Consider the following 25,348-nt stretch of genomic DNA (forward strand, 5'->3'; position numbering starts at 1 on the left):
CCTAGCCTCAAACTCACAGAGCTCTGTCTGCCTTTGCTCTTGAGTCCTGGGATTAAAGGTATGCACTATCATGCCTGGTATCAGCTCACTAGTTCGGAAACAGTTGGTGATGCATGTTTGTGAGAGCCTGCTTATTATTATTATTAGCCTTTTCATTTTCTAGTTGTCTCTCCTTCCATATTCAGTACACCAAGACGACAGCAGAAGTGTAGGTGGTAGGATTTTTAGTGAAAAGGTTTTGTTTCACTTGGGGCTGGGAAAAGCATTTATTTGCTTTTCTGTAACCACTTTGTGGCCGGCAGAGTCAATTCTTCCTTCTGGAAGCTTTGACCTTGCTGTGAGATATCTTCAGAGATGTTATTACTCTTTCAAATGAAAAGAGCTGATATTTAATATACTTACTTGTTCACCAAAGTCTTCTCATTGGAAGAGGGTGACAGTTGAAATTTTAACTGCAGAATAAAAGGTCCAGGTTACCTGGAAGTTGTGGTCGATGTAGGAGCATGAGCGAAAGAGCTTTGTCATATTTGAAGCTGAAGAAAGCTTTAGGACATTCCAACAGCTGTCTCCAAAAAAGATTTCTTTAGGGACAAACGTAAACATTTGACAAATGGACCAAGTTCCATACACTTTGTGAGCTTTGGTAATATGTCATTTTGGGCTGCCTGTTAAACTATGGGCAGCTGATTTCAGGCGACTGCTCTCATGTTCTTGTGCTGCCACGTTTAATTTTGCAATCCATATTTCTAGGAAATCTCGCTGTACTCCTAAGCAATAGAAGTTTTTCACTGTCTCGTGGAATCTAGCTCCTTTTTAATTCATTTCTTTATCTTGAAGAAGAGGGAGAAGGGGAGAGAGAGAGAGAGAGAGAGAGAGAGAGAGAGAGAGAGAGAGAGAGAGAGAGAGAGAGAGAACACTACAGTGTGCCTATGGAGCGCAGAACAACTTGCTGTAATCAGTTCTTTTCTTCTCCATCTGAGTTACAGGGATTGAACCCAGTTGGAAGGCAGGCCCTTTGGCAAGTGCCTTTATCTCCTGAGCCATTTTGAATGAAACTACCATCCCACCAGCCCCTCCATTTCAGTCTTAGTTTGTGCTTTTCTATTTCTTTTGTCACTACACTTCATTTCCAAGTTATGGTGGCTCAGAAACTCTCCTGCCTCTGGTAGCTGCTTTACTTTACTCCATCTCCTGGAAGGATTACATTGAAAATGCTGCATTTTGGTACTTTATTCCCTTGATCTGAAGTCTTCTATGAAGTTTGGGACCCTCTGAATCTGGCTACCTGGTTTTGGTTTTTGGTCCTTTTCTCAATATTAGTCCTAACAGTTTTTTTCCCCCAGTGCTTGCGATAGAACCCAAGCTTTTATGCATTCTAGGTAAGTGTCCTCCTGCTCGGCATACCCCATACCTAATATAACTCCTGTGTATCCCAATGCATTTCTGCCCTCATGCCTTTGCTTATACCGCTCCAGTTTAGAAAAGTCATTGCCTCCCATCGCCTCAGAACTTTATTTATTTATAGGTTTTAATCACTACCCAGTCTTTCATTTCATCTCCTTTCCCCTTTTTTATGCCGCCGCCTACTCTGCTTTTCTCTTCTTTTCCCTTCCTGCAACTGTCTCTCCCTTTTACTCTCCCCTTCCCTGCTTCTGTCTCTCCTCTGTCTGTCTGCCTGTCTGTCTGTCTTATTCGTGAGCCATTCTCCTGCCTCAGCCTCCCAGCTGCTAAGATAAGAGGATGTGTACTAACACAGTCTTTCCTTTCTTGTTTTATGAGATGCTCTTGTCGTGTAACACAGCTCTCCTTGGACTTACAAGGGCGACCCAAGCTGGCCTCAAAATTGAAACCCTCCTACTTTGGCCTCCAAGTGCTAAGATCACAGTTGTGTGCCATCATACCTGGTGAAACTAGGATGCTTAAATAAGGGTCAAAATCAGAGAACTGGTTTGGGAATTTCTATGGGCAAGGACTGTGTCCAGTAACCAGTCCATACTTACTTTAGTACTAAGAGTACAATGGACTCAATATATTCTGATTTGGTTATCTGATACTGATGGTTACAAATGAATCTGCTTTTTTAATATACAACATTTCTTTTTAAATATATATTTGGGAAGTTTTTATCTGAAGAACAATTGGATACAATACTTTTAACATGCTCACTTTTAAGTTATAACAGTGCATTTTTTTTTTCCGAGAAGAGAAAGGGTTCCTGTGTGTAACAGCCCTCACTTTCTGGAACTCTCTTTGTAGACCAGGCTGGCTTTGAACTCACAAAGGTCCACCTGCCTCTGCCTCCCGAGTGCTAGAAATAAAGATGTGTACCACCATGTCTGGAAATAGGTATAACAATGAGAAAAATATCCTCTAATAAATGTTATAATTTTATTGTGGTATTTCTATTTGACATTTCTAGGGAATGAGTCATTTATATTATGTGTGCATTCCAAACAGTGGAAGACTTACGGCCAAGCCTCTTTTTTTCACGTTTAGCGGAACGCTATAAAACATACTCCATGTGTTCTGTACCTGCTCTCTTAAATCACTGAGCTGTGGCATGGCTTCAGATTTTTGTAGTGGTGCTAGAAGACTTGAAGGCTGGAACCCAGATTTGTCTTTCCCTACAAAGAATGCCGTCCAATGCTGCTGAACCACAGTGGACTGTGTGCACACCATGATACCCTGAAACCTCCCGAGCTACCATTTCGAGATGTACAAGACTGCTGGCTTCCTCATAGATCTGTGGAAGATCTGAGGGTCTTCTGTCCTCAGTGGTGCCAGTTCATGCTTTCTTCTCAGCTGTCAGTGCTTTTACAGTCCTGTACCGTTGTTATTTCTGCTGGCCACTGCCAGTGTACAAGTTTTCTCCCACGAATGATGATTCCATCATAGCTGTTTGTGTACTATACTATACACTCCCTCTACATACACTTAACTTCTCTATTTCTTTCTATCTTTCTTTATCTTGCCAGTCTTCTAGATTACTCATTTTATATCAAATACTCTGCGGTTACAGCCTATAGCAGTGAATAAAGGCACTCTATTGTTTTCACACCTTAAGATGACCAGAACATTGGCTATTGTCTTTAGGTGCATTTTTGCCTATCCTGCTGTATACTAACAGGGGGCTTTAGACTTTAAATGTCAAATTGTGTGCTTATTCTACATAATGCCATATTATAAGGACTTATTTCGTTCTATGGCATAATGAGACTTAGAATACAATGTGGCATCTATTTACCAATGGACTGTAGTCCTAAAATATTATACCATACAGTAGGAGAATGGTTTTCATTAGGGTAATACCATGCTGGTAGAAATGCAGAGAGGCCTGTGTGCCATCTGCTTCTGAGTTTCCACTGTTGACGGTTGAAAGGACTCCCCAGATTGATATATGTATGTACACTGGTCTTCATTATTATTTTCTTATCAGTTTGTTCATCATTTCTCTTTTGATCTTAGGTTCCAAGGAATCCTGAGAGCCCTAATCCAGCTGTCGCTCAAAGAGAAGAGCAAAAAAAGATTGATGGAGCTGAACCTCTTACACCACAAGAGACTGAAGAGAAGGACAAACTTCTTACACAAGTAAATTATTTTAAGTGGCTGAACTTCTTCTAATCAGCAAATAGAAAAAGCATAAATAATACCTGCTTTTTACTGTGTAGGTCCAGGTGTCTTGATCTGACATACCCATAAACAAATATTTTGACCACATCTCTTCAGGTTTTAGAAAATTTCCTTAGTAGAACATGCCTTCTGGAAATACTGGGGTAACATATATATGGGAAATAAAATTATTAAAATTAAGACATATTTTCCCCATTACAATAAGGTCAGTGAGTCCATATTTAAATTTTGATAAATAATAATTTCTAATATATACCTGAAAATTAATTTCTTTGATTGTCTTAATCTCTGAACTGTACACCATTTTTTTTTTTGTTTATGAAAAATCCCTTTTGAAAGAAGTCAAGAGTTCTCAGGAGAGAACTTGAATACAATAATGAGAAATGCCTGAAGCATTTTAATGTGATCATTGTGTAATTAATGGCTCTACATTAAATAGGGAAGGCTCCCACCTTAGAGCTTTCAAGTCGTTGTTGGTTTAATAAATTTCATATCACACTTCTGAAATGAGTTTTGGCAAAATAAACAAAATGTAAAGTTGTACCACTGCCTTAGCCAACTAAATCTATTACTTCAACACTTTTTGGAACAATGCACACGGTACGGTAGGAGACAGTTCTCGAGTGTAATTGGTAACTGATAGTTTGGAATATTTCCCACACAAAAGAAGGGTTGCTGCTTGAGGTAACGTACATGCCAGTTGTGGAATGTGCTTTACAACATCACACTGTGTCCCGGGAATATGTGTTAATAAAAGTAAAATAAGAGTTTTATATTTATATATGGATGCAGTCCTTTTCCTTTTAATAACATATAATTTTGCTGAATGAATTTTGACAAAATACTTTCAAAGTTTTTGAACAAATGCCTGGAAGTCACCAAGTTTAGCCTGAAAGGATAATTGCAGTTGGCAGAGTTTTGAGAAGTACCACAGAATAAAGCATTTAAATATTCATGTTTTCTTTTCTTTTAATTTCTGAACTTATTTCCTGAGCACAAAAATAAAGTTGTGCCCTTTGAATACTACATTGCTTAGAATATATTCTGAATATACAGTATAATGTGAATATGTAATCTCGATCGAGATAATTGACTTTATAATTAGAGACATAATCAAGTTTTTTGTCCCTAGGAGTTGAATTTAAGCCATCTTTTTTTCTGATGTTACAAATTTGATGCTTATTTTTTCAGTGTTTTATGTTTCCCATGATGGCCTTGACTTCACTCTGTAGTTGAAAGGATGACCTTGAACTTCTGATCCTCTTCCCTTCATCTCCTGAGCATTGGAATTACAGGCATATGCCACCATGTTTGGTTTATATGCTGCTGAGACTTGAACTTAGGGCTTTACCCATGCTAGGCTAGGTCTCTGCCAGCTGAGCTACATTACCATTGATGGAATAATAATTGTGAAATGACGTGAAACTCTGGTTCTTACATATTTTAGTGTAAAACAGATATCTAAGCAATATTCTGCTGATAGAAATTTTATTTATAAATATAATCTTTTAAAAGTCACTTTATTATTTTGGAGACAGGCATGTGTATGTTGAGGTATGTATGCAGAGGACATAGGACAACTTTTGAGAATCAGTTCTCTGCTTCCACAGTGGGATACAGGGATGGAGCTCAGGTTACCACGCTTGTGTGGTGGCAGTTTCAACTGCTCTTCCATCTTGCTAGTCCTTTTTTTTTTGGTTCCTGTCCTGGAACTAGCTCTTGTAGAACAGGCTGGCCTCAAACTCACAGAGATTCGCCTGCCTCTGCCTCCTGAGTGCTGGGATTAAAGGTGTGAACCACCACTGCCCTGCTTTGCTAGTCCTTTTGAATACAATTTTGACTAGAATACTACTTATCCACTGTAGTTTGGCTTAATTTAAAAGATTTTTACCAGCTTCTTTCTGGATTTTCTTTCAGTGTTCTTTCAATGTAATACATGCACCCCCCCCCCCAATTTACGTGGGAACAGACCCATGGGAAAAAGTCACTGAGACACCGAAACATTAGAACTTAAGAATTTACATTAGAATTTATATTAGAATTGTATTTTAATGTTGTAGGCATCTGGAAAATATGGAATTAAGACTATGCAATGTTTTAGGATTATAAATCAACTTAAAATACTTGAAAAGCACATCTCCTTGAAAACAGAAGAGCAGTAATTTTGTAACATTCCAAACTCAGCTTTTGAGTTCACATTACAGACAGAACTTTATAAAGGGTTTCATGCTAAGTGTGTTAAACTGCTTTGCTTGCATCACTGTACAGATAGCGATATAACATAAGTAGGTTAATAACTGAATTTATTAATTTATCGTCTATTGATGATGCCTAACTTTTTATCCATAGGGTTTCACAAACTGGACTAAGCGGGATTTTAACCAGTTTATTAAAGCGAATGAGAAGTATGGGAGAGATGACATTGATAATATAGCTCGCGAGGTAGAGGGCAAATCCCCTGAGGAGGTGATGGAGTATTCAGGTTTGTATGTCATTTTGAACATGATACTTTCTTTTAAATGTATGCATTTCTTTGAAATAAGATTTATTTTTAAATATATGTGTGTGTGTCCCTGTGGATGTATGCTATGGATGTGCAGGTTCCTATGATGAACAGAAATACATCAGATGTCCTGGAGCTGGAGTTCAAGGTGGTTGTGAGCTGATGTGGGTGCTGGGAACCAAACTTAGGCCCTCTAGAAGAGCAGCAAGTGCTCTTAACCATGGAGCCATCTCTCCAGCCCTTTTCTTTGTTGTTAATTTAGTTGTGTCTTTGTTCAGAGATGTACGATATGTCTGCATTTGTACACTGCTGTCTCTGGGAGGCAACTAAGGAAGCCGAGTGAAGCTGTGCATAAACCAAAGCAAACAATTCAGCGTGAGCTTTTTATTCTCTCACTTCTCTGGTTTGGTCTTTTTAAGGTCTAGTTCTGAAGCTTCTGGTTAGCGGTTTGAAATACTCATTGTAGGTCATGCTTGAAGTTGAGAGTTCTTATCAGGCCCATTTAGAGACTCAACTGCCCTCAAGGAATTCAATCAGGTAGTGGCGGGCCCTATTAACTTAAGGCAATTTAGAATAGATCTAAAAAGATTTCTTGGTTAAATCTGTTCAGCGGTCCTTGAATCATTTTCCTCTCCTACTCAGCTGTGTCTTTAGCCTCTATCAGAATCAGAATAGCTGCACAGAAGCGTGTGGCGTTAATATTAATTCCTGTGTCAGATCATATCTAAACGCAGGCTTCAAAAAAGAAAGCTTATTAAAAATCCCTTAATCTATCTGTTGTCTATGTGTGGCTGAATTTCACATAGGCTGAGCTTTCAAGTTTAGTCTGAATATCAAGTATTTAGAATCAAGAGCATTTTCCATAAAAAAAAACCCAGTGTTAAAATGTAGTATGGTTTCTTTGCCCCCCCCCCAGTTATTTGAGATAACTACCGAAATACTGTGTTTATTAGGAAAAAAGATTACAAAACACATAAATAAATCCAAGTGTGATCATTAGTAGGTGTAGCTTTTCATCTATCTAGAGTCCTTGTTAGTGCTTGAAGAAAATTCGTTGTAATTAGAGAACACTCACTCTGTTTTTTACTTCTAGAAATCTAAAAGGAAATTCCGAAGTTAGTTGTGTCTGGACTTTATTTCATATAACATCGGACTCCTGAACTTCCATTCCTTTGAACACTAGCATGACACTACTATTTGTCTTAGGGTTGAAAACCTAGCTCAAGGGCATTTGGGGGACAATAGATGGGAGAGAAATATTTTCATGAATGCCGAATGAAAAGATGGTAAAGAGCAAGCATACAAAGGGACCCAGCATTGGTCTGAGACAAGCTGCAGGTTACAACAGTGTTTCTAAAAGGCATCAGGTAGCCAGGCATTGGTGATCCATGCCTGCAGCCCCAGCCTTCAGTCTGAGGTGGGAGAATCGTGAGGTTGAGGGTAGCCTAGTTTGCTTGTTTGAGGCCAGCCTGGGTGTAGTGAGAGCATGTTTCAAAAATATAAGGACTAAGATAGCATGGCTACGGCTCTAGATTTTGCTCACTACACTGAGATAAAGAAGGGAGGAAAGAGAGAAAGAAAGAGAAAAAGGAAGGAAAAGGAAAGAAAAAATACACTGATCTGGGGTTTTAGTTCAACTGTAGAAGGTCCTAGGTCTTATTCCTTTCACCATGAAAACAAAAATGACAATTAAAAAAATACTCTTTTTCAGATGTTCCTTTAAATTTGTCACTAAACCAACTACCGTGAAATGAGTGTCAAAGACATGTTGTCTCAAGAATTTTCTTTTTTCTTTTCTGGAGTTCTATGGAGCAAGCTCAGGGCCTTTAAGCCCAGGCAAGTGCCTCTACCCTGGCTCTCTATACACTATCAGCCTTTCTGGAGAACTTTCTTCAGAATTGTTATTCATCAGATTGGAGGCTATGTCGGAGGGTGGGGAGATTTGAGTGGGCTTATTTGACTGGTAGGAGAAGAATTGAGCACAGTTGGATATTCGGGAATAAATTTATCTTAACATAAGACGTTGTGTGCGTGTGTGTGTGTGTGTGTGTGTGTGTGCACGCGTGCTCATGCATGCACACATGTTTGTTTGAGTACATGCCCATGTGTGGGTGTTGAATAAGTAGAGAAATGCATAAATGAACATAAATGCTTAGACAAACCATGACGTGCTAACATACCCTTCTTGTTATGCTCCAAAAATGAAAAATTGGAGAAGGTAGATAGTGTCGTTAGGCCTTCCCTGAAGTCATAAGATGTCACTTATTAATGCAACAGATTATTTGGCTCATCTATAAAATTTGATTGGGTGGCTTGGTGATTTAAATATTCTTCTGTATGTGTCCAGTTAAAATCTCTCATCTTTAAAGAAACTCTAAGTGACTGTAAGTATAAGAATAGTGAATGATTACAGACATAGCCAACATTTCTGTAGAAATCACCACTTCATAGGAAAAAGGGGAATGATCTAGTAACGGATTTACTTTATTGTCATTTTGCTTACTAGAAGGCTATATTTACATTTATATGCTTATGCTTCCCGCTTCTGTTTCATTTTATGCACTTGGTTTCTTTTGTATCACATTTGGATAAAATGATAACTTAAGAGCATTTAACAATTGATCATATTATATACACCCCATACCTGCCTGTTAATTCTTTATCCTCTAACTCCTTGGATTCATTTGCTTCAATGATAGTAATTTAAAGTAATAACTTTCTTTTTCAGCTGTGTTTTGGGAACGCTGCAATGAATTACAGGACATTGAGAAAATTATGGCTCAAATTGAACGTGGAGAAGCAAGAATTCAGCGAAGGATCAGTATTAAGAAAGCACTGGATGCCAAAGTACTGTATTCTATTTCAGTGTATTCATAGCTTACTTTATTTGCTGTAGTGTTTAGCTTTGCCTTGTTATGGAAATCCAGTTACAAAGTGCCATTTTGTTGAAACTTACAGATTGCCAGATACAAGGCTCCATTTCATCAGTTGCGTATTCAGTATGGAACCAGTAAGGGAAAGAACTATACCGAGGAAGAGGACAGATTCTTGATCTGTATGTTACACAAAATGGGCTTTGACAGAGAAAATGTGTATGAAGAATTAAGACAGTGTGTACGGAATGCTCCCCAGTTTAGATTTGACTGGTTCATCAAGTCTAGAACTGCCATGGTATGTATTTCTTTTGTTGCTTAATTTTGAAAAAGTACACATTTCTTGTCTTCTCCTTCACTTACTTCTTAGTTAACACTGCTTGTGATGCTCAGTTTGGTCACCTGGTTTTTGCTATGATTCTCAGGGAATTACCACTTTGTGGTACATTTTTCCCTCTGAAACTAACCAGGCGAATTTTGAGGTTGTCCCGCCACCAACTCCCAAATCACAATATGGAGACTTATTATTGATAATGAATGTTCGCTTAATAGCTTAGGCTTGTTTTTTAGCTAGCTCTTATAACTTAACCCATTTCTATTAACCTGTGTGCTGCCCTAAGGCTCATGTACTGCATCTACTTACTGTCCTTCTTGCTTTTCTGCTTTCACTGTGTCTTCTTGCATGTCTACCCTTCTTTCCAGCATCCTCTCTGCTGGGAAATCCTGCCTAGCTATTGCCTATTTAGCTTTTTATTAAATCAAGTAGAGTGACACTTCTTCACAGTGTACACAAAGATTGTTCTGCAATTAGATGTAGGGACAGAACAGTTTCTTGACAGGGTTCTTCAGATCATTGAAGTAGGTTGTTAAAGAACAATCTAGACTTGCTTTTAAAATCCTCTTTCATTTTCATTGTCGTCAGACTTCAGCAGTGAGTTGGTTTGCCATCTTGCTCAGGGTATCTATGTCCACATTTAGTAGACAACTTCTTTCAAAGCCATGCATTTAGATGCAAAAGTTTTCATGCATATAAAGATGTAATTTAGAGCAGAACTAATAGTTTGTAAAAGAAAAATGCTTAACTGCATTTTCTAGGAAATCACATTTTTGAGCATATGTGCCCTTTTGTGTGATGAAACATTTGTTGAATTCTGTGATATTTCAGTGGTATTTTACTAATTTTTTTAAAAGGTTGGGAGCTTGATGTTGGGTCTAGTTCCCGCAGTTATTAAACTAAGGCAGTAGGATGAAAGAGATCCAAAGTGCAAGAAAAGACGTAAGCTGTTTGCATTAAGATGATTGCAGAACTCTATAGCCGAACTCCATTTCCAAGGAAAAAAACTACAGTATATTAACAACCACTAGATGTCTCTGAACTCCCGTGTAAAGATTCTTATTTTTCCTCCATCTTCTTATTTTTTTTTCGAAACATTTATGTCTGTGCTCTTTCTTTCTGTAGATATTTAAATCTTCAGAGCATATTTGCCAAAAGGCACATGTTAAATATATAAGTAATCATGAATTGGAATCTGTATTTTGTCTATTAAAACTGAAGACACCCATGTGTTCTATTATCATTTAGAAAGTAAAATTTCTAATTTTTCCAGAACCTTTAAAAAAATATAGTCATTTATTTTATGCTCCAATATATTAATTTACGTTTTTTAGCTAAACTTTTCTATTATGCTAAAATTTGATTTTTCCTTCTAACTACTGGATACATTTTACATATATTTCTTGACTTAGAGTATATGTTATATATTTAAAATAAGTACATATTTATGTAATCATTTTAGATTATGTTAATATCAATAATTATGGAGCTCGAGACATGGATTATTAGTATTTCCAAATCATTTTCCTTCATTTCCTTCTAAAATAGCTTCCTTTTTAGTGAATAATTTTCATAATCTAGGGAGAGAACCAACCCTCCTGAGAGAAGCAGCTGTGGTTTCTGTAATAGAAAACATTGGCTTCATTGAAAAACCCTGTCTTCCAAATAGAGGATGCAATCTGATTCATTTTTGTGACTATAGCTGTGCTTAAATGAAAATCTTTGCAATGATTGAACTTGGCTTACTGAAAGGTTCTTCTTTCCCAGACACATCAACAAATAGTGTGAAATCTTTCTTTAAAAAATGTAAGCACCTTAATGGTTATATTTTATGAGCAAATCTCAAAGTACTGAACTCATGACATCTGACTTAAGTAACACCCACAAATTGCTTAAAGGAGCGAATCTCCACTTCCACATATGCCTCACTTTGGAGGCCCTCAGTTAAAGGTTGAAGAGTTTGAGGCTCTTCTCCATTTAAAACTGCTGGCTGTATAAAAGAGAAAATACGATTCAGTTCCATCTCTCTGTGCTAAAAGGATTGTGAATTTTTCCTGGAGAAATTGTGTGGTCTTTAAGTAAGTAATCAGCCTCTATTGAAGTTCATAGACAAGTAGGAAGCATATGCTGAACTCGGATTTTCAAGTGCAGAGCATCTGAGTTGCCTTACCTCTCTCGTCCTGGGGCTGGGGATCTTAGAATAGGGCCTTAGTGTGTGCTCATTCAAAAAAAAAAAAAAAAAAAAACCAAAAACTACTATGAGAGGAAATGATAATATACTGTATCTACGTGCAGTATCTCTTACATGATGCTGACCTGTCCCTGCATCAACCATTGGCTCATTAATTGTCTTGCCATCTCTGCTCATTTCTTAGTGTTCCGAAGGTAGTGACACACTAGTCAGCTCAGTGGACAATACACATGGGGAAAGTACCTAGCCTTCCATCAGTAATGCCTGATTCTTCTTAGTTTCCTTTGAAGTACTTAAAGAAGAAAAAGGAAAATTGAATTCTCAGAAATAAACAGTCACTGATCAAATGCTTGTTGTTTTCTCTATAAGATGACTTTGGTTCTTACGTTTAGTGAAAAAAATTCTTACCTTTCAATTGCCAGAGAGCATTGTTTTTCTCTTTAGCCAGCTCAGGAAGCTGTGTGTTGCTTTTCCCGTGGCCAAGAACATTACGGTTGAAGCTGAGTATTAGTAGTTAGTCATTACAATTACCCTGTCTTTTGTAGTAGTTTAAATGAGTTTTGGCGATAGCATCTCAGAGAATCACATACTGCTGAATACTGGGTGATAAAAATTTCATGTTATTAGTTTGTTTTCAAATCACAACTTTATTATTAATGAAAATGTGCCTTATTTAAAGGTAATAAAATGGCATTTCTCATTAGAACTGTAGGAGAAAAAACTACTTCCTAGAAAATATTGCTATAGCTTTTTATGAACTTGCTTCCCACTTTATATGGTTATCACAGTGGCTAGTAAATGATAATTAGGTTATTGGTTCCACACAGAATGCTTTTTTTCTAAATATTCAATCTAGTTGGAGAGGATGTTTCTTTTTAGATGTTTTAGAGGACTAAGAGGGAAATAGAAAATTTCTGGTTGTTCTATAACCACAGTGATGTTTTGTTGCTTATGATTTTATATTGCATGTTACTTCTTAATTGCATGTTGACAGCTAACAGTGATATTTTAGGACATTACATTCTTAATTAAATATAAGAAAGATTAATAATACACTGTCAACACTGATAACTGCTAAAATGTTCTGGCAAGCTTTTTCTTGAGTATGGCATTACATGTGACCTGAAAATGGAAAGAAAACTTCTAGAAGTAGGAGGGCAGAAGAAAAGAAGAGCATATGGGGAAGAAATACAGGCAGAGAGAAATGACTAAAACAAGTTTCATCTACAAATTCAGAGACACGCATGTACAGTATACTTGTTTGCTTTATTTTCCTTTCCTATCCCTTATTCATTCACTTTTGACTTTCAACCCTAACAGTCAAACTGCATCCCATTCTAGTTTCATATGGCATATAGACTAAGAATTATTTTTATATTTTTATAAAGAAATTCAAGGTAGAATATTTTGACATGTGAAAACTATACAATTCTAGGGTTAGTATTTGTAACCAGGGTTTTATTTGAACATAAGTTCATACTCAGTTACAGATTTTCAGTGGATGCTACAGTGGAAGAGGTTAATAGTGTGATAGAGACTATATCATTTGCAAAATTCAAAATATTTGCCACCAAATATTAGGTTTTCAATTCTAAGACAAATAGTAGTGTCATGCTAGTGTTCAAAGGAAAGGAAGTTCAGGAGTCCGATGTTATATGAAATAAAGTCCAGACACAACTAACTTCGGAATTTCCTTTTAGATTTCTAGAAGTAAAAAACAGAGGGAGTGTTCTCTAATTACAACGAATTTTCTTCAAGCACTAACAAGGACTCTAGATAGATGAAAAGCTACACCTACTAATGATCACACTTGGATTTATTTATGTGTTTTGTAATCTTTTTTCCTAATAAACACAGTATTTCGGTAGTTATCTCAAATAACTGGGGGGGGGGGCAAAGAAACCATACTACATACTAGTTAAGTTTCTATTGCTGTGGCAAAACCCCGTGACCAAAAGCAACTTGGGGAGGAAAGGGTTTCTTTCTTTGGCTTACATTTCCTGATTCACAGCCCATTGAGGGATGTCAAGGCAGAAACTCAAAGCATGAACCTGGAGGCAGGAACTGAAGCTCAGACCACGGAGCAACACTGTGTACTGGCTTGCTCTTCACGGGTTGCTCAGCCTGCCTTATTATGTAACCCAGAACCACCTTCCCAGGGCATTGCTTACAGCATGCTGGGACTTTTCCCAGCAGTCATTAATGTATTACATACTTGCCTACTGGCAATCTGATGAAGTTATTTCCTTAATTGAGGTTCCTTTTCCCAGATAACTACAGTTTATGTTGAATTGAAAAAACCCACCAGGATAGCACTCTTCTCCTTTTTGGTCACAATTCTCAGTGTAAGTTTTGCAAAACACAGGCAGCAACAGCCAGGTTATAATGTTTGAATTTTATGCTGCTTTGAAATTTTCTCCACAGATAAATTAATCTACGAATTAAACTTTACTGAAAGTTTTAGGGAAAGAACAAAGTGTATTAAGGTATTTGCCATGGAAAAACACATGACCTCTAGTCCAAGTTTTAATAGAGTTCTCATTCTCATCTGCAATTCCATGAGCACAATCTTTATTCTTTTTATAATTATTGACATTATGATCATGGGGTTCCCACAAGAATCATTCATTAATTTCTCCTTATAGCATTCTTTTCTATCCAACTTTTAACTTTTTCAAAGCCTCTCAACAAGCTGTTTCCAAAGGCATCTGAGTCACATCATCAGGTCGTCACAGAAGGACTACATTTTTGCAGCACTGTTGCAGGGAACCGCTTGTTTGTCCCGGCCGCCTGGTTAGCTTAGCCCCAAAATAACCACACAGAAACTGTATTAATTAAATTACTGCTTGGCCCGTCAGCTCTAGCTTCTTATTGGCTAATTCTTATATTTTAATTTAACCCATTTCTACTAATCTGTGTATTGCCATGTGGCAGTGGCTTACCAGGTAAAATTCCCAGCGTCTGTCTCCAGTGGATCCATGCTGTCTCTCTGACTCTGCTTTCTTCCTCTCAGAATTCATTTCTGTCTTCTCTGCCTACCTATGTGCTGCCCTATAAGGCCAAGGCAGTTTCTCTTTTCATTAACCAATACAAGAAACACACAGAGGGGACTCCCACATCACGGCTCTAGTTTTCTCTGTTATACTTTTCATTGTGATGACAAATGCATTAGAAAAACAAGGGAGGAAAGAGATATTAATGTGCAGGGTTCCTGAGGTTTCAGCCCATCAATGTAGGAAGCTATATGTGTGTGTGGTGGAGCAGAGTGTCTTTGTTTATTATGGCCAGGAAGCAGATATAATCAGTGGACTTTCTCTCTCTCTTGCTGCCATTCCATTGGGACCCCCAGCTTATGGAATAGCTTTGTGCACATTCATTCCAGGCTTTCCTGGTCAATCCTCTCTGGAAGCACCCTCACAGGCTGACCGAGGGCTCTGCTTTACTATTCTGCATATGTCTCAATCAAGTGGACAGTCAGCATTAAAAAGTAGATTTGTGTGTTATATGGTCTTCCAAGAAATGTTTTATGTGAAGGATGGGAGAAAAGAGAGGATATTTACTCTGAACATGAAGTATTCGTGATTCTGCAGATGATTCTGCTTGAGTCACAGGAGCTGCCTTGAAACACAGAATTGTTAGGAGGTGGGCTTATTTTCTTTGACTACATACTTTGGATATGGAACCAGTTGTTACATTCCGTAAGGTAACAAATGGCAGTGTTGTACAAAGAAAGGTGTTCAGGTTATTCAGAGTTGGAATAGCTGGGCTTAGAAGGTAGTGAGCCTTCTGACATTGGAGGAAACCACATAGATGGCTGGGCTGCATGACTCATTAGCAAGGATCTATTATTAGGGATTCATGATCAACCTAAATAATTTTTAATGTCAACCCCTTTCTAATTTTGGGTCTAAGATTTTTATGAAGTGACAATCTGTATAAAGGAGTTTCTGAGCACAAAATGAACATTTAATTGTGTCACCCACTTAACCTTCTCAAAAATTGTCATGGAGATTCTTTTGTCAGTTAAATTACATGGAAACCTTTAAGGATTTTTTTTTGAGCTGTATTTAACTTAGCCTTAACCATTGCTGTTACCTTGCATATGATTTGCCAAGTTGGCTTCTACTAAATATTATTTCAGAACCAGAAAAATGTTTTGTGCTGAAATAGATTTGGGGCATGCTGACATTGAATTTTGCCATCAAGACTTCTAATCCACATTAGAATGCTGACAGCTAAGAAGTCCTGCCATGGATAAGTTTGTTTGCCCCTTTGAATTTCCCACATGTGTGAACACAGAATACTTAAAATATTTTCCACAGCTTTCAATACAGCGGAACGGTTTTCCAATTTGTTATTTTTTTTATTGTCTTCTGTCCCCCTTAATTGCTTTGGCATCTCTTTTTCTGAATCCCCTGTGTTAGTTTTCATTCTTCTAAACTCCTCCCTAAATCAAGAGTGGGGAATTGATGAGAAAGTCAATTATAATTAGATTATAGAAATTGTTTGACACACCATGAACCATTGCCTTAACCTCAGAAAAATAGGAAGCTACATGGGAGGGCAAGAAACAGAAACTGAAGAGAACAAAAGAGCTTGTCCTCTTTTTTGATGCTTTTCTGTAGAGTTTGTTTTTCTGTGTTTGGGGGAGTTAGTGACAGGCTCAAAGAAATAAAGGTAAGAATTTATAATTGTAGTGTATTTTGAATCATTTTGAGATATTCTATCTCCTACATATAAGACTGTCTGAAAGTAGTAGTATTTGTCCCTGAATCATTCATATGAACCATGAATATGTATCTAAAGATATCTTCAGTCACAGGCAGCTATTACTTATTGAGAATAATAATAGCTGGAGGGTATAGCTTAATGATTCAAGAATCAGCTTTATATAAAGAATCTATGTAGTTTCCTTAGAAACCAAGGATCAGATCTCATCAGGGTCAACTTAGCCCTTTCTATAATAGATAAATTAAATAACATGCTGTTTAATTTGTATGTGTATATATTATTGAATAAAACTATGAAGAGTATTTAGTCTGCATATTAAACATATCACCATGACTTTGGTAAGCCATGAACATTAGATTGTTATTACAGTGTTATTTGTCATCAGTTTATTTAACCTTGGGTAGTTATGAATGTCCATGAAACTTCAACATTCTGGTGTTACATAATATTGTTTTTAATTGGAAAACAAAAATTTGTTAATGTGTAATATCTTTCTGGCCAGGCTTTCTTTTATTTTTTGGTGGCTTGAATTAGAGAACAGAAAATATTTGGAAAGCTGATAATATATACAATTTCAACATTGCCTCTGTTGTATGTCAGTTTTCTAGATCTTACTTAGAAAGATAAAATCTTTTTTTTTAAAAAAAAAACACTTGCCATTTTTTCCAACTTTATAAATTGCTCAAGACCTAAAGCTTATTTTAGAAAAATTGGAAATATAGAAATGTATAAAGAAGAAAATATCTGGTATTAACTACTTGTTAGCATTTCTTTAGCTACTTCTATATCTTTCATTACCAAGTACCAAAAATTTAGTTTCCGGGATTTCCCTGTTTTCAGTGTTCTAAATTTTTTCTTGATATATTTTATGTTTCTCTTTATTATTTTTATGTTTATTATGTTTATTATAGTGTCTAAGAATAGAATTGTTAAGGCAAAGGATGTTAAATATTTAAATATTAAAAACATTTCTTTGCTATTTCCAATTTATCTTCTCAAAAGGTAGTCCACTGCTCAATGCTGTAACAAAATACCACAGACTTGCTGGGGTAGGCAACACTTCTTTTTTGTTTTCTTGTTCTGGAGACTGGAACCCAAGATTAAGGTACCAACAAGGGTAATCTGTTGGATAGATGGCCACCATTTGCACATGGTGAGGTGATGGGAGGGTTAGTACCCTTCCCTTTCTGGACTTCCTTAACTTTAATTATTGCCATAAATCACCCCTCTCTAAATATAGTCAGAAGATGACATTGAACATCTTAGATCCCCAAAATATGACAGTCAGGCCTTTAATAGATGAATTTTGTGGAGAAGGTATAGTTTATAAAAAATAATATTGCCATTCAACATCAGTGAATGAGAGTTCTCATTACAGCTTACTGCAGCTAAGGATACATACTACACCTGAATAAGCACAAGGCAGGGACACATGGTAGAAAATGGCACTTCCCATTTCTTTGAGTCTTGCTTTCAGAGAACAAATTGTTTTTGCATATGTGTGTGCATGCATATATGTTGTGGAAGACAGGTTGGGCTAGTGCTTCACCACTGAACTACATATGAAACTTAAAAAAACAAACAAAAACCAATTCTTGTACTAGGGATGAAGAAATGGAGCAGTGGATAAGAGCACTGGCTGTTCTTCCAGGGCAGTTGGATTCTCAGAACCCAAATGGTGGTTCATAACTGTCTATAAATCCAGTTCCAAGGAATTTGATTATCTTTTCTGACTTCTGTAGGTACCAGGCACACATGTGGTGAACAAACATGCATGCAGGAAAATACTCATAGATATAAAATAAAAATCAGCCCTTAAATATTCTTTAAAAGTTTGCTGAGTTTCCTATTCTTATACTTTATCATTTTTATTTTTCTCGAGTTTGCTCTTAATTGCCATAAATATATATATATATATATTGATTCGAGTGTTTTGTTAGGCATTACTTCTTACACAGAAAAGGAATAATTTGTGTAAGCATTATTTATCCTTTGGTACTAATCCATCATTTACCTTTAAATACAGCAAAGCATAAAGAGTTAATAATAGATGAGTTTCTATATTAATGAATCATATGTTTAATGCTTACCATACATTCATAAAATCTGTTTATAGTTTGAATGCATTGATTTCTTGTCAGTAAAATATAGTAGTGGCAAGGTTAATGCAAAAATCTTTTCAGATAATGTTTACTCTGAATTAGCAAGTACAGCTCTGATTCCCAGAACTTGAATCCCATAAGATATGTAGTGAGAGACATCTGTTGGCAAAAAAGCTTTGGGAACAGCTGCGTCTTACATCCCTGCCTAGTGGTTCATGGTGAGCATCGGGAGTTGGAAGGTTCCAGAAAGCTTTTTAATAAAGAAATTTGTTTTAGCAAACCACAACCAACCAAAATGCAGAGTTGTGGAGCCTAGTCCCAGTGGATACATCTACAAAATACTCTTACACCTAAGTCTCATGGATCATTGGAAAAGAGGGAGCAGCAAGATTGTAAGAGCCAGAGAATCAGAGAGTTTGCTGTGAGACTCTGTCTCCTAAGAATGCCAGAAGCTACAACCATAAAGTTCCACTAACACGATTATCCAACCATGAGCTGAACAAAGAAAACAACAGACATGACCAAGTGGACAAGGGAAAAGCCCATACAAGGCCTCAACCATACATGAAGAACCACAGGCAACCAAGAAAAGCTGAGAATGGGAAAGGTGTACAATTGGCTGTCAAGTACCAAAGGTCAGCCTTACCAACACAGATCAAGTTATAATTAGGAATTAGGAATCTATGAATATACATATATGCACGTAATAACAATGAACAAGAGGCCATGAATTTGAAAGAGGACTAGGAGGAGCATATGGAAGGGTTTAGAAAAAGGAAAAGGGAGGGGAAATGATGTGTTTGTATTATAATCTCAGAAAGAAAAAGAGAAAAGGAAACTGTTTTGACTTTTACAAACTCCACGTTTCCAAAACTTATTTTAGCCATAGAACATTTATCTATTCTTTCTTGTTTATGTGATTTATATTATCAGTTTATTCTGAAATATTTATAGAGTAACAGAAAGTTATGAGGAAATGTACAAGGAGATGAAATTCACCCTTCACACAGATTCCCCCAGTGGTAATAACTTGAGTAGCTATAGTATAATGTTGCAATTTGAAAATTCATGTCAGTATATTCCACAGAACTTGTTGTATTATCATTTGTACAGGCATTTTGTGTGTGTGTGTGTGTGTGTGTGTGTGTGTGACGTAGTGTTACCATTTGCAGATTTGGGGAACCATCATTTCCACAAGAGTCACTTGTACTCTCTCTAGCTATTCTCCTCAGCATCTGGCAACCATTGATCTGTTCTCCATGTCTCTAATTCTGTGCTTATATAGCCGGGCAGGGTGTCATATGCCTGTTCTCCTAGAAATTGGGAGAGGCAGACAGAAAAATTGCTGCACATTTAAAGCCTGTTTGGCTACATAGTGACTTTCAGTCTAGCATCCTGCTTCGAAAACATATTATAGAAGTGGAAACACATTAGACATAACCTTTGTGATTGGGCTTTTTACTCAGAATAATTCTCTGCACTCCATGGTGTTTTGTATATCAATAGTTCCTTCGCTTTTATTGTTGAGTAATGTTCCATGGTATAATGGAGCAGCTTGTTTAACCCATCACCCATTGAATGACACTTAGCTCTTTCTCTTCCTAATACATTATACAAATGGTATTCTAAAGAATACTCATTTGGTAGGGGGAGGGAGGGAGAAAAAAATACAAATTTTGGAAATTCTCTTCTACAGAAATGATGCAGTTAAAGAAGTATCTTAAAGGATTGAATCAGTTTTAGGAATTAAGTTCTTCGTTGTTTCATTTAGGAATTCCAGAGACGCTGTAACACTTTGATTTCATTGATTGAAAAAGAAAATATGGAAATTGAGGAAAGAGAGAGAGCAGAAAAGAAGAAACGGGCCACTAAAACTCCAATGGTAAAATTTTCAGCATTTTCCTAACTTTTAGGTAGATTTCACTTTTTTACACCTTTACAAATGTTTATACAATGTTTAATGCCATCATGATGTCTGTTACCAAGCTGGGTTTTATGAAATGCTAATTGGTTTTAGAGAGAAGAAGAATCACACCACAAATATCCTCCCTTTTTGTTTGAAGAACATGTGGTTAGGAGCTTCCCTGTTACAAGACTCAGTATTTAAGAAATCCCTCACAAATCTAAGCAGAAGCATACTGCAAATGAGATCCTACGAATTGAGACTAGGTCGCCGTGGGAGTAGGGCAAGTTTAGAGTTGAGATGGGGTGGTGTGGAGATTGAAACCTGGAGTTCTGAGTCAATCAAATAAGTCATTTGATCTTTGTGGAACTGTGTGTGCAAATGAGAACCCTGAGCAGACAAGAAAGCTCTTTTTTTTTTGACAAGAAGTTAAGTGTTGGCTAAAAATGTGATTTTAATCCTGTCTGGTTGCTGTGTATATCTATGATTCAAATGTTCTTTAGAAGATCATCCTGTTTGAGTATGTTAAGTAGACCACCATATTTTATTAAATCTAAGATGCTTTCTGTGGTGAGACACAGCATTTTTTGTGCCACTGAGAGATTTGATGCCAAGTATCATCTGTTATCAATTGTAAGATACATCCTGATGTCAGAGATGCTCAAAGGGGAAAGAAATGTGCACCATAGAAGATATGAAATATGGTGTGTTAACATCTATCTTAAATAAAAAAAAATTCCCCAGAAAGTTTAATATTAGGTAGTTCTTTAAGAGTACATTTATAAGCCATGTGTAAGTAGATACTTGATGACTATTTTTGATGGATATTTTATGTCTTTTCATAAAAAGAAACACCTTTAAAGTTATTTTACATTGGGTTATATAGTTTGTTGGGCTATATAGAACATTAACTGTGAGTGTAACACTGAAGTGAATATACATCTTAAAAATTTTTTTTTAATGCATTTACATCCTAGATTTAACATTGTTGGGCCATTTAAAAGTGTGCATATTGGAGCAGAACATTAAATCTGTTTCCATTTTAGTCACAGAAAAGAAAAGCAGAGTCAGCTACTGAGAGCTCTGGAAAGAAGGATGGCAAGAAGGTGAAATCCTAAAGCCTAGAAATAAAGTTTTAAATGGGAAACTGCTATTTTCTTGTTCCCATCTTCAAATGCTAATTGCCAGTTCCAGTGTATTCACGGTACTCTAAGGAAAAAAAATCTCTTTGGTTTTGATTTCTTGCGTATTTTATATATTTCCCAATACTTTCTACCTGAAATGTGTAGCTTTCTATTTGATGCATTCTAGTATTTTGTGTACTGTATTTTGCGCATTTCATGTCTTCATCAAATCCCTCTCAGTCCTTGGTTTGTGGATGCTCGTGCTGAGGTTTTAGCTTTTCTATGTTTTCTATGCCACTGCTTTGAAAGAGAACCTAGATTCTATAGCTGTATTATTGTTGTTTCAGACTTGAAATTTATATGGCTGTGAAAAAATAATTAAAATGATTTGAGGAGAAAGACTTTTTCACTTCTTTGTTGCTTTCTTTTCTATTGAGTCTGGGCTTGTATGTGTTACTGCACACTGTGATTATCATAATAATTGTGTCTTTGAGGTCATCTAAATATTTTTTTCCTAAAGAAATAAAGGGAGAAAAAAGAAAAATATTAAAAAAGCCTAATATTTGATACTGTGCTTGCTGTCAGTATGCGTTACATTTAAATTATTCTCTAAATATTCAAGTGGGAAAATATAATAAAGAAATGTCTATAAGAAATGTAATTATTTCCTGTTTTTTTGTGCAATAGAAAGCAATTGTATTTACTGAATTGTACTACTTACTAGTATGTGTTTTGGTTGAAAGCTTAAACTTTGCCTGCTGATTTGTACATGGTCTTCTGTTCCATGGAGCCAACACGGAGGACTCTGGTTGTACCATTTAGATTCAGTAACAAATAAATTAGAAGATGGTGAAATGAGGGTTGAGCATTGCAGAAGGGCAGCTGTTCTCATTAGGAATGCAGTTAAGCTCAGGTAGCAACCTCAGAGCGTCAGGGCTTTTGAACACCAACAATTTGTTTCTGGCTCACACTTAAATCCCATCCAGGTCGGAAAAGTAGGGTGGGAGGGGATAGTTTCCACAGAGTCACTCAAGAGTCTACACTGACTGAAGTTCTACTGTTTTCTAGTTTAACTGCCCAGGGCTGTAGTAGAAGGATAAGAGAATGGAGCATTTCATACAGTCTCTTTACTGTTTCAGCCCAGAAGTGACACATCATACCTACTTAAATTACACTGTCCCCCAACTAGCCACAGGGCCCTGTGTATTTCCAAGAGAATAAGCGAATGTAAGGGAACAAATGGAATGTCCTTCATTACTGCCTTCACTAACTTGTGCAATGACCCCCAAATTGCAACCCAGAGCAATTAAGCTTCAGATCAGATTTTGGGATTTTCCACTCAAATGAGTCGAAAAGCTCCCATCAGTCACTGGACCTGGAGAAAATGATACCCAGAAGAAACTAGAAAAACCCTTGTTTTGTTCTGGGAGGGTGAAGATGAAGGGCGGGACCGTGCACAGTTGGACATTTACGTCTTTATTTCTTATCTTTTCTCTGTTAACCACAAGTGGCTAATGGCTGAGTTGTATGTGTCTGCCCTAAGGGAGAGAATTTGCAGGTAAGTTCTTCAAGCTTTTCATGAGGCTATTTCCTTGATGCATAGCATGACTCTTAAGGTTCTTTCTTAGGCCAAAGAATTGTGCCATTCAGTTCTCGAAGACTGTCAATAAAGTCTTGAGATGTAATTCTTAGAAACTTGTGGAATGGTTTTATGTAAGATCTGAAAACACACACACAGCAGATGTTGGAACATGTCTTTTGTATGTAAAGATAGGCAATGGCATTCCTGAATTTAGTCTTCTAAGAAGACCGCCTAGGCAGTGATCATGCCACATTGAGGGATACAAAATGCCCCAAGTCTAACTGTGAGACCCTTTTTGGTTGTCCAGTTTTTACAGAGAAATTTAACTGGCGTAGAAGATGTCAAAATTCCAGGAAAGAAATAACATTTCAAACAAGGGATCTAGAATGATGGGAGCGTATCCCTAGAGCTGGCTACCATGTTGCAGAGAGAGAAAAGGATAGACAGTTTCTCACAGCAGCTGCTTGGAGGCCAGAGGAAGAAGAACAAAAGGCCTCATATTTGTCTGGGATTCTGAAGCCTATAAAGACTGCACTCGGCTCTCTGGTACTGTCACTCTAATTGATGGCACTGAAACACCACCCGACTTGACTCTTTGTTTGGAAAGTACACAACAGGGAAAGGGGTAAAGAAACGGGACTCTGAGGAGTCTCCTTCGCTCGACCTGTATTCAATCTGTATGGAAGATAAGGGGTGATTAGGTCTGCCAGTAAGAGTAAGGATTCTATAGAATCCCTTATAAAGTAGCCCTCTTAATCTTGGGCCTTAATTTCCTTAGACTCAAATGACGGTGCAATGCCATCACCCTCTCCTCCACACGATTCGGTGCACAGTCTGATTACATAATTTTTTCAATGAAAAATGTCCACAAAAATTTATCCTTTGAGACTCTCTGTGAAAGGCAGTTTACTGAGTAGAATATTTGTAGCTATGTTGCTTGCTATAATATATGTTTTAGTTTGAAAACCCTCTATTCAGCTGGTGAAATTACCCACTATCACCAAAATAAAATGCCATTTCCCCCAAATTTCATCGAAGGTTTGTTTTTGTGACCTCATTGTTCCTTCTCTTAGTAGAAGTTAAGATTCCCTGCCCCGTGTCCAGGCCTGTGATTGACACTTAAATCCACGTGACGTTCTCTCCAGGTGGTTTTATCCACTCCAGAAACCCTCGAACTGCTGCCAGATTTCTCTTTGTTTATAGCCCTTATCACTTTGCTAGTCCTCAATGTATGTTTTCTCAGGTCCACTCTTTCTTTTACTTGTTCATATTCCCCCTTCCTTTTTTATTGGGTTTATTTATGGAGCTCAGGCTTTCCTCCGACTTGTGTCCCTACTCTTCCAGTGTCCCTCCTGCTAGGATTATACACCACGTGTGCCACAACAGCTGGCCCTGGAATCGGTTCTTCCACACATTTGCTTGTATTAGAATTGCTGTCTTAGGCTCTGCTTCTGAGAAGATTCACAGCAAGACTTCTTACATGCATAGCTCTTCTTTGGCCTGAGCAAATTCATGCAAGGGTGGAAGATGTTTAAGGGTAAGGAAAGTAATGCCCAGATACCAAATCACAGATCTGTTCTTAGAAGCACCGCACTCCGAGAAAAGTTAGTAGGTGGTATGACTATATTGGGACTGGTACAACTTATTGGTGCTAATTTCTCTTCATTGACAAAAATTTCTCATTTTACCAAATAGATATAATATTGGAACTTAGTAGGCACAGGGTACAATATATCCAACGATTTGGTAAGGCCAAAGCTCGTGTCCAGGCCAGTGGTTCATTAAGATAATTGGGCCAGGTCTTGGCCTTTCTTATTGTCATACGGTGTATACGCAGTACAAAATTCTTTTTTGACACCTGACTTTTTTTCATCTCTTGGTCTGTTGGATCAATCATTTGCTTTTCTGTTGGGAAAATTATTTAGGCTATTATAGTCAGATCCAGCCTAAATTTTAAAATCAGTTTTAAACCTTGCTATCCATATTTCCTATAAGACCCAGATGCTGTTAAGGGACAAATCATGGTGACAACCAGGGAATATCTGAGTCCTGCTTGAGAACTACAATCTATTTGTATTCCACACAGGATGCACGTGCCCAAAGGGTGACTCAAGAAGCACATATATTTTATATTCAGTGGGACGTTAGCCCCAAACCTTAGTTCAAAACTCTACTGAGTTAGTCTTTATCATAAGGGGGCTTAGGAGAGAGTCAGTCTGGAACTCAATACCGAAACAGGATGAGTAGCTGAGCATTTCCTCTAAGGCAAAAGTCAAGAATTTGTTGTTTTGGAAAGAAAAGCAATCATAGCTACCACCCCAGAAAAGAGCCTTCCTATCTGTGTTGGGTTGCTTATATTCTCAAGGTTCTATACA

General features: G+C 37.1%; 1 protein-coding gene across 5 annotated transcripts in view; it reads left to right on the forward strand.

Moving 5' to 3' along the window:
* Smarca1 (SWI/SNF related, matrix associated, actin dependent regulator of chromatin, subfamily a, member 1) overlaps positions 1-22,027 on the forward strand; it is a 92,044-nt gene extending 70,017 nt beyond the window's left edge. For 3 of the 5 annotated variants that reach the window (XM_005358411.3, XM_005358410.3, XM_005358412.3), the window contains 6 exons: positions 3,466-3,588; positions 5,980-6,112; positions 8,862-8,980; positions 9,092-9,304; positions 20,136-20,246; positions 21,314-21,460. In XM_005358411.3, the coding sequence (XP_005358468.1) occupies positions 3,466-3,588; positions 5,980-6,112; positions 8,862-8,980; positions 9,092-9,304; positions 20,136-20,246; positions 21,314-21,385 (771 nt within the window). In that variant the 3' untranslated portion in view covers positions 21,386-21,460. Of the gene's footprint in view, positions 1-3,465; positions 3,589-5,979; positions 6,113-8,861; positions 8,981-9,091; positions 9,305-20,135; positions 20,247-21,244 lie in introns of all 5 variants that reach the window. The other 2 variants (XM_026784798.1, XM_026784799.1) reach the window with 2 other exon arrangements.
* The last annotated feature ends 3,321 nt before the right edge of the window (positions 22,028-25,348 follow it).

This window comes from Microtus ochrogaster, chromosome X, assembly GCF_000317375.1.
Source record: "Microtus ochrogaster isolate Prairie Vole_2 chromosome X, MicOch1.0, whole genome shotgun sequence".
Taxonomy (NCBI): domain Eukaryota; kingdom Metazoa; phylum Chordata; class Mammalia; order Rodentia; family Cricetidae; genus Microtus; species Microtus ochrogaster.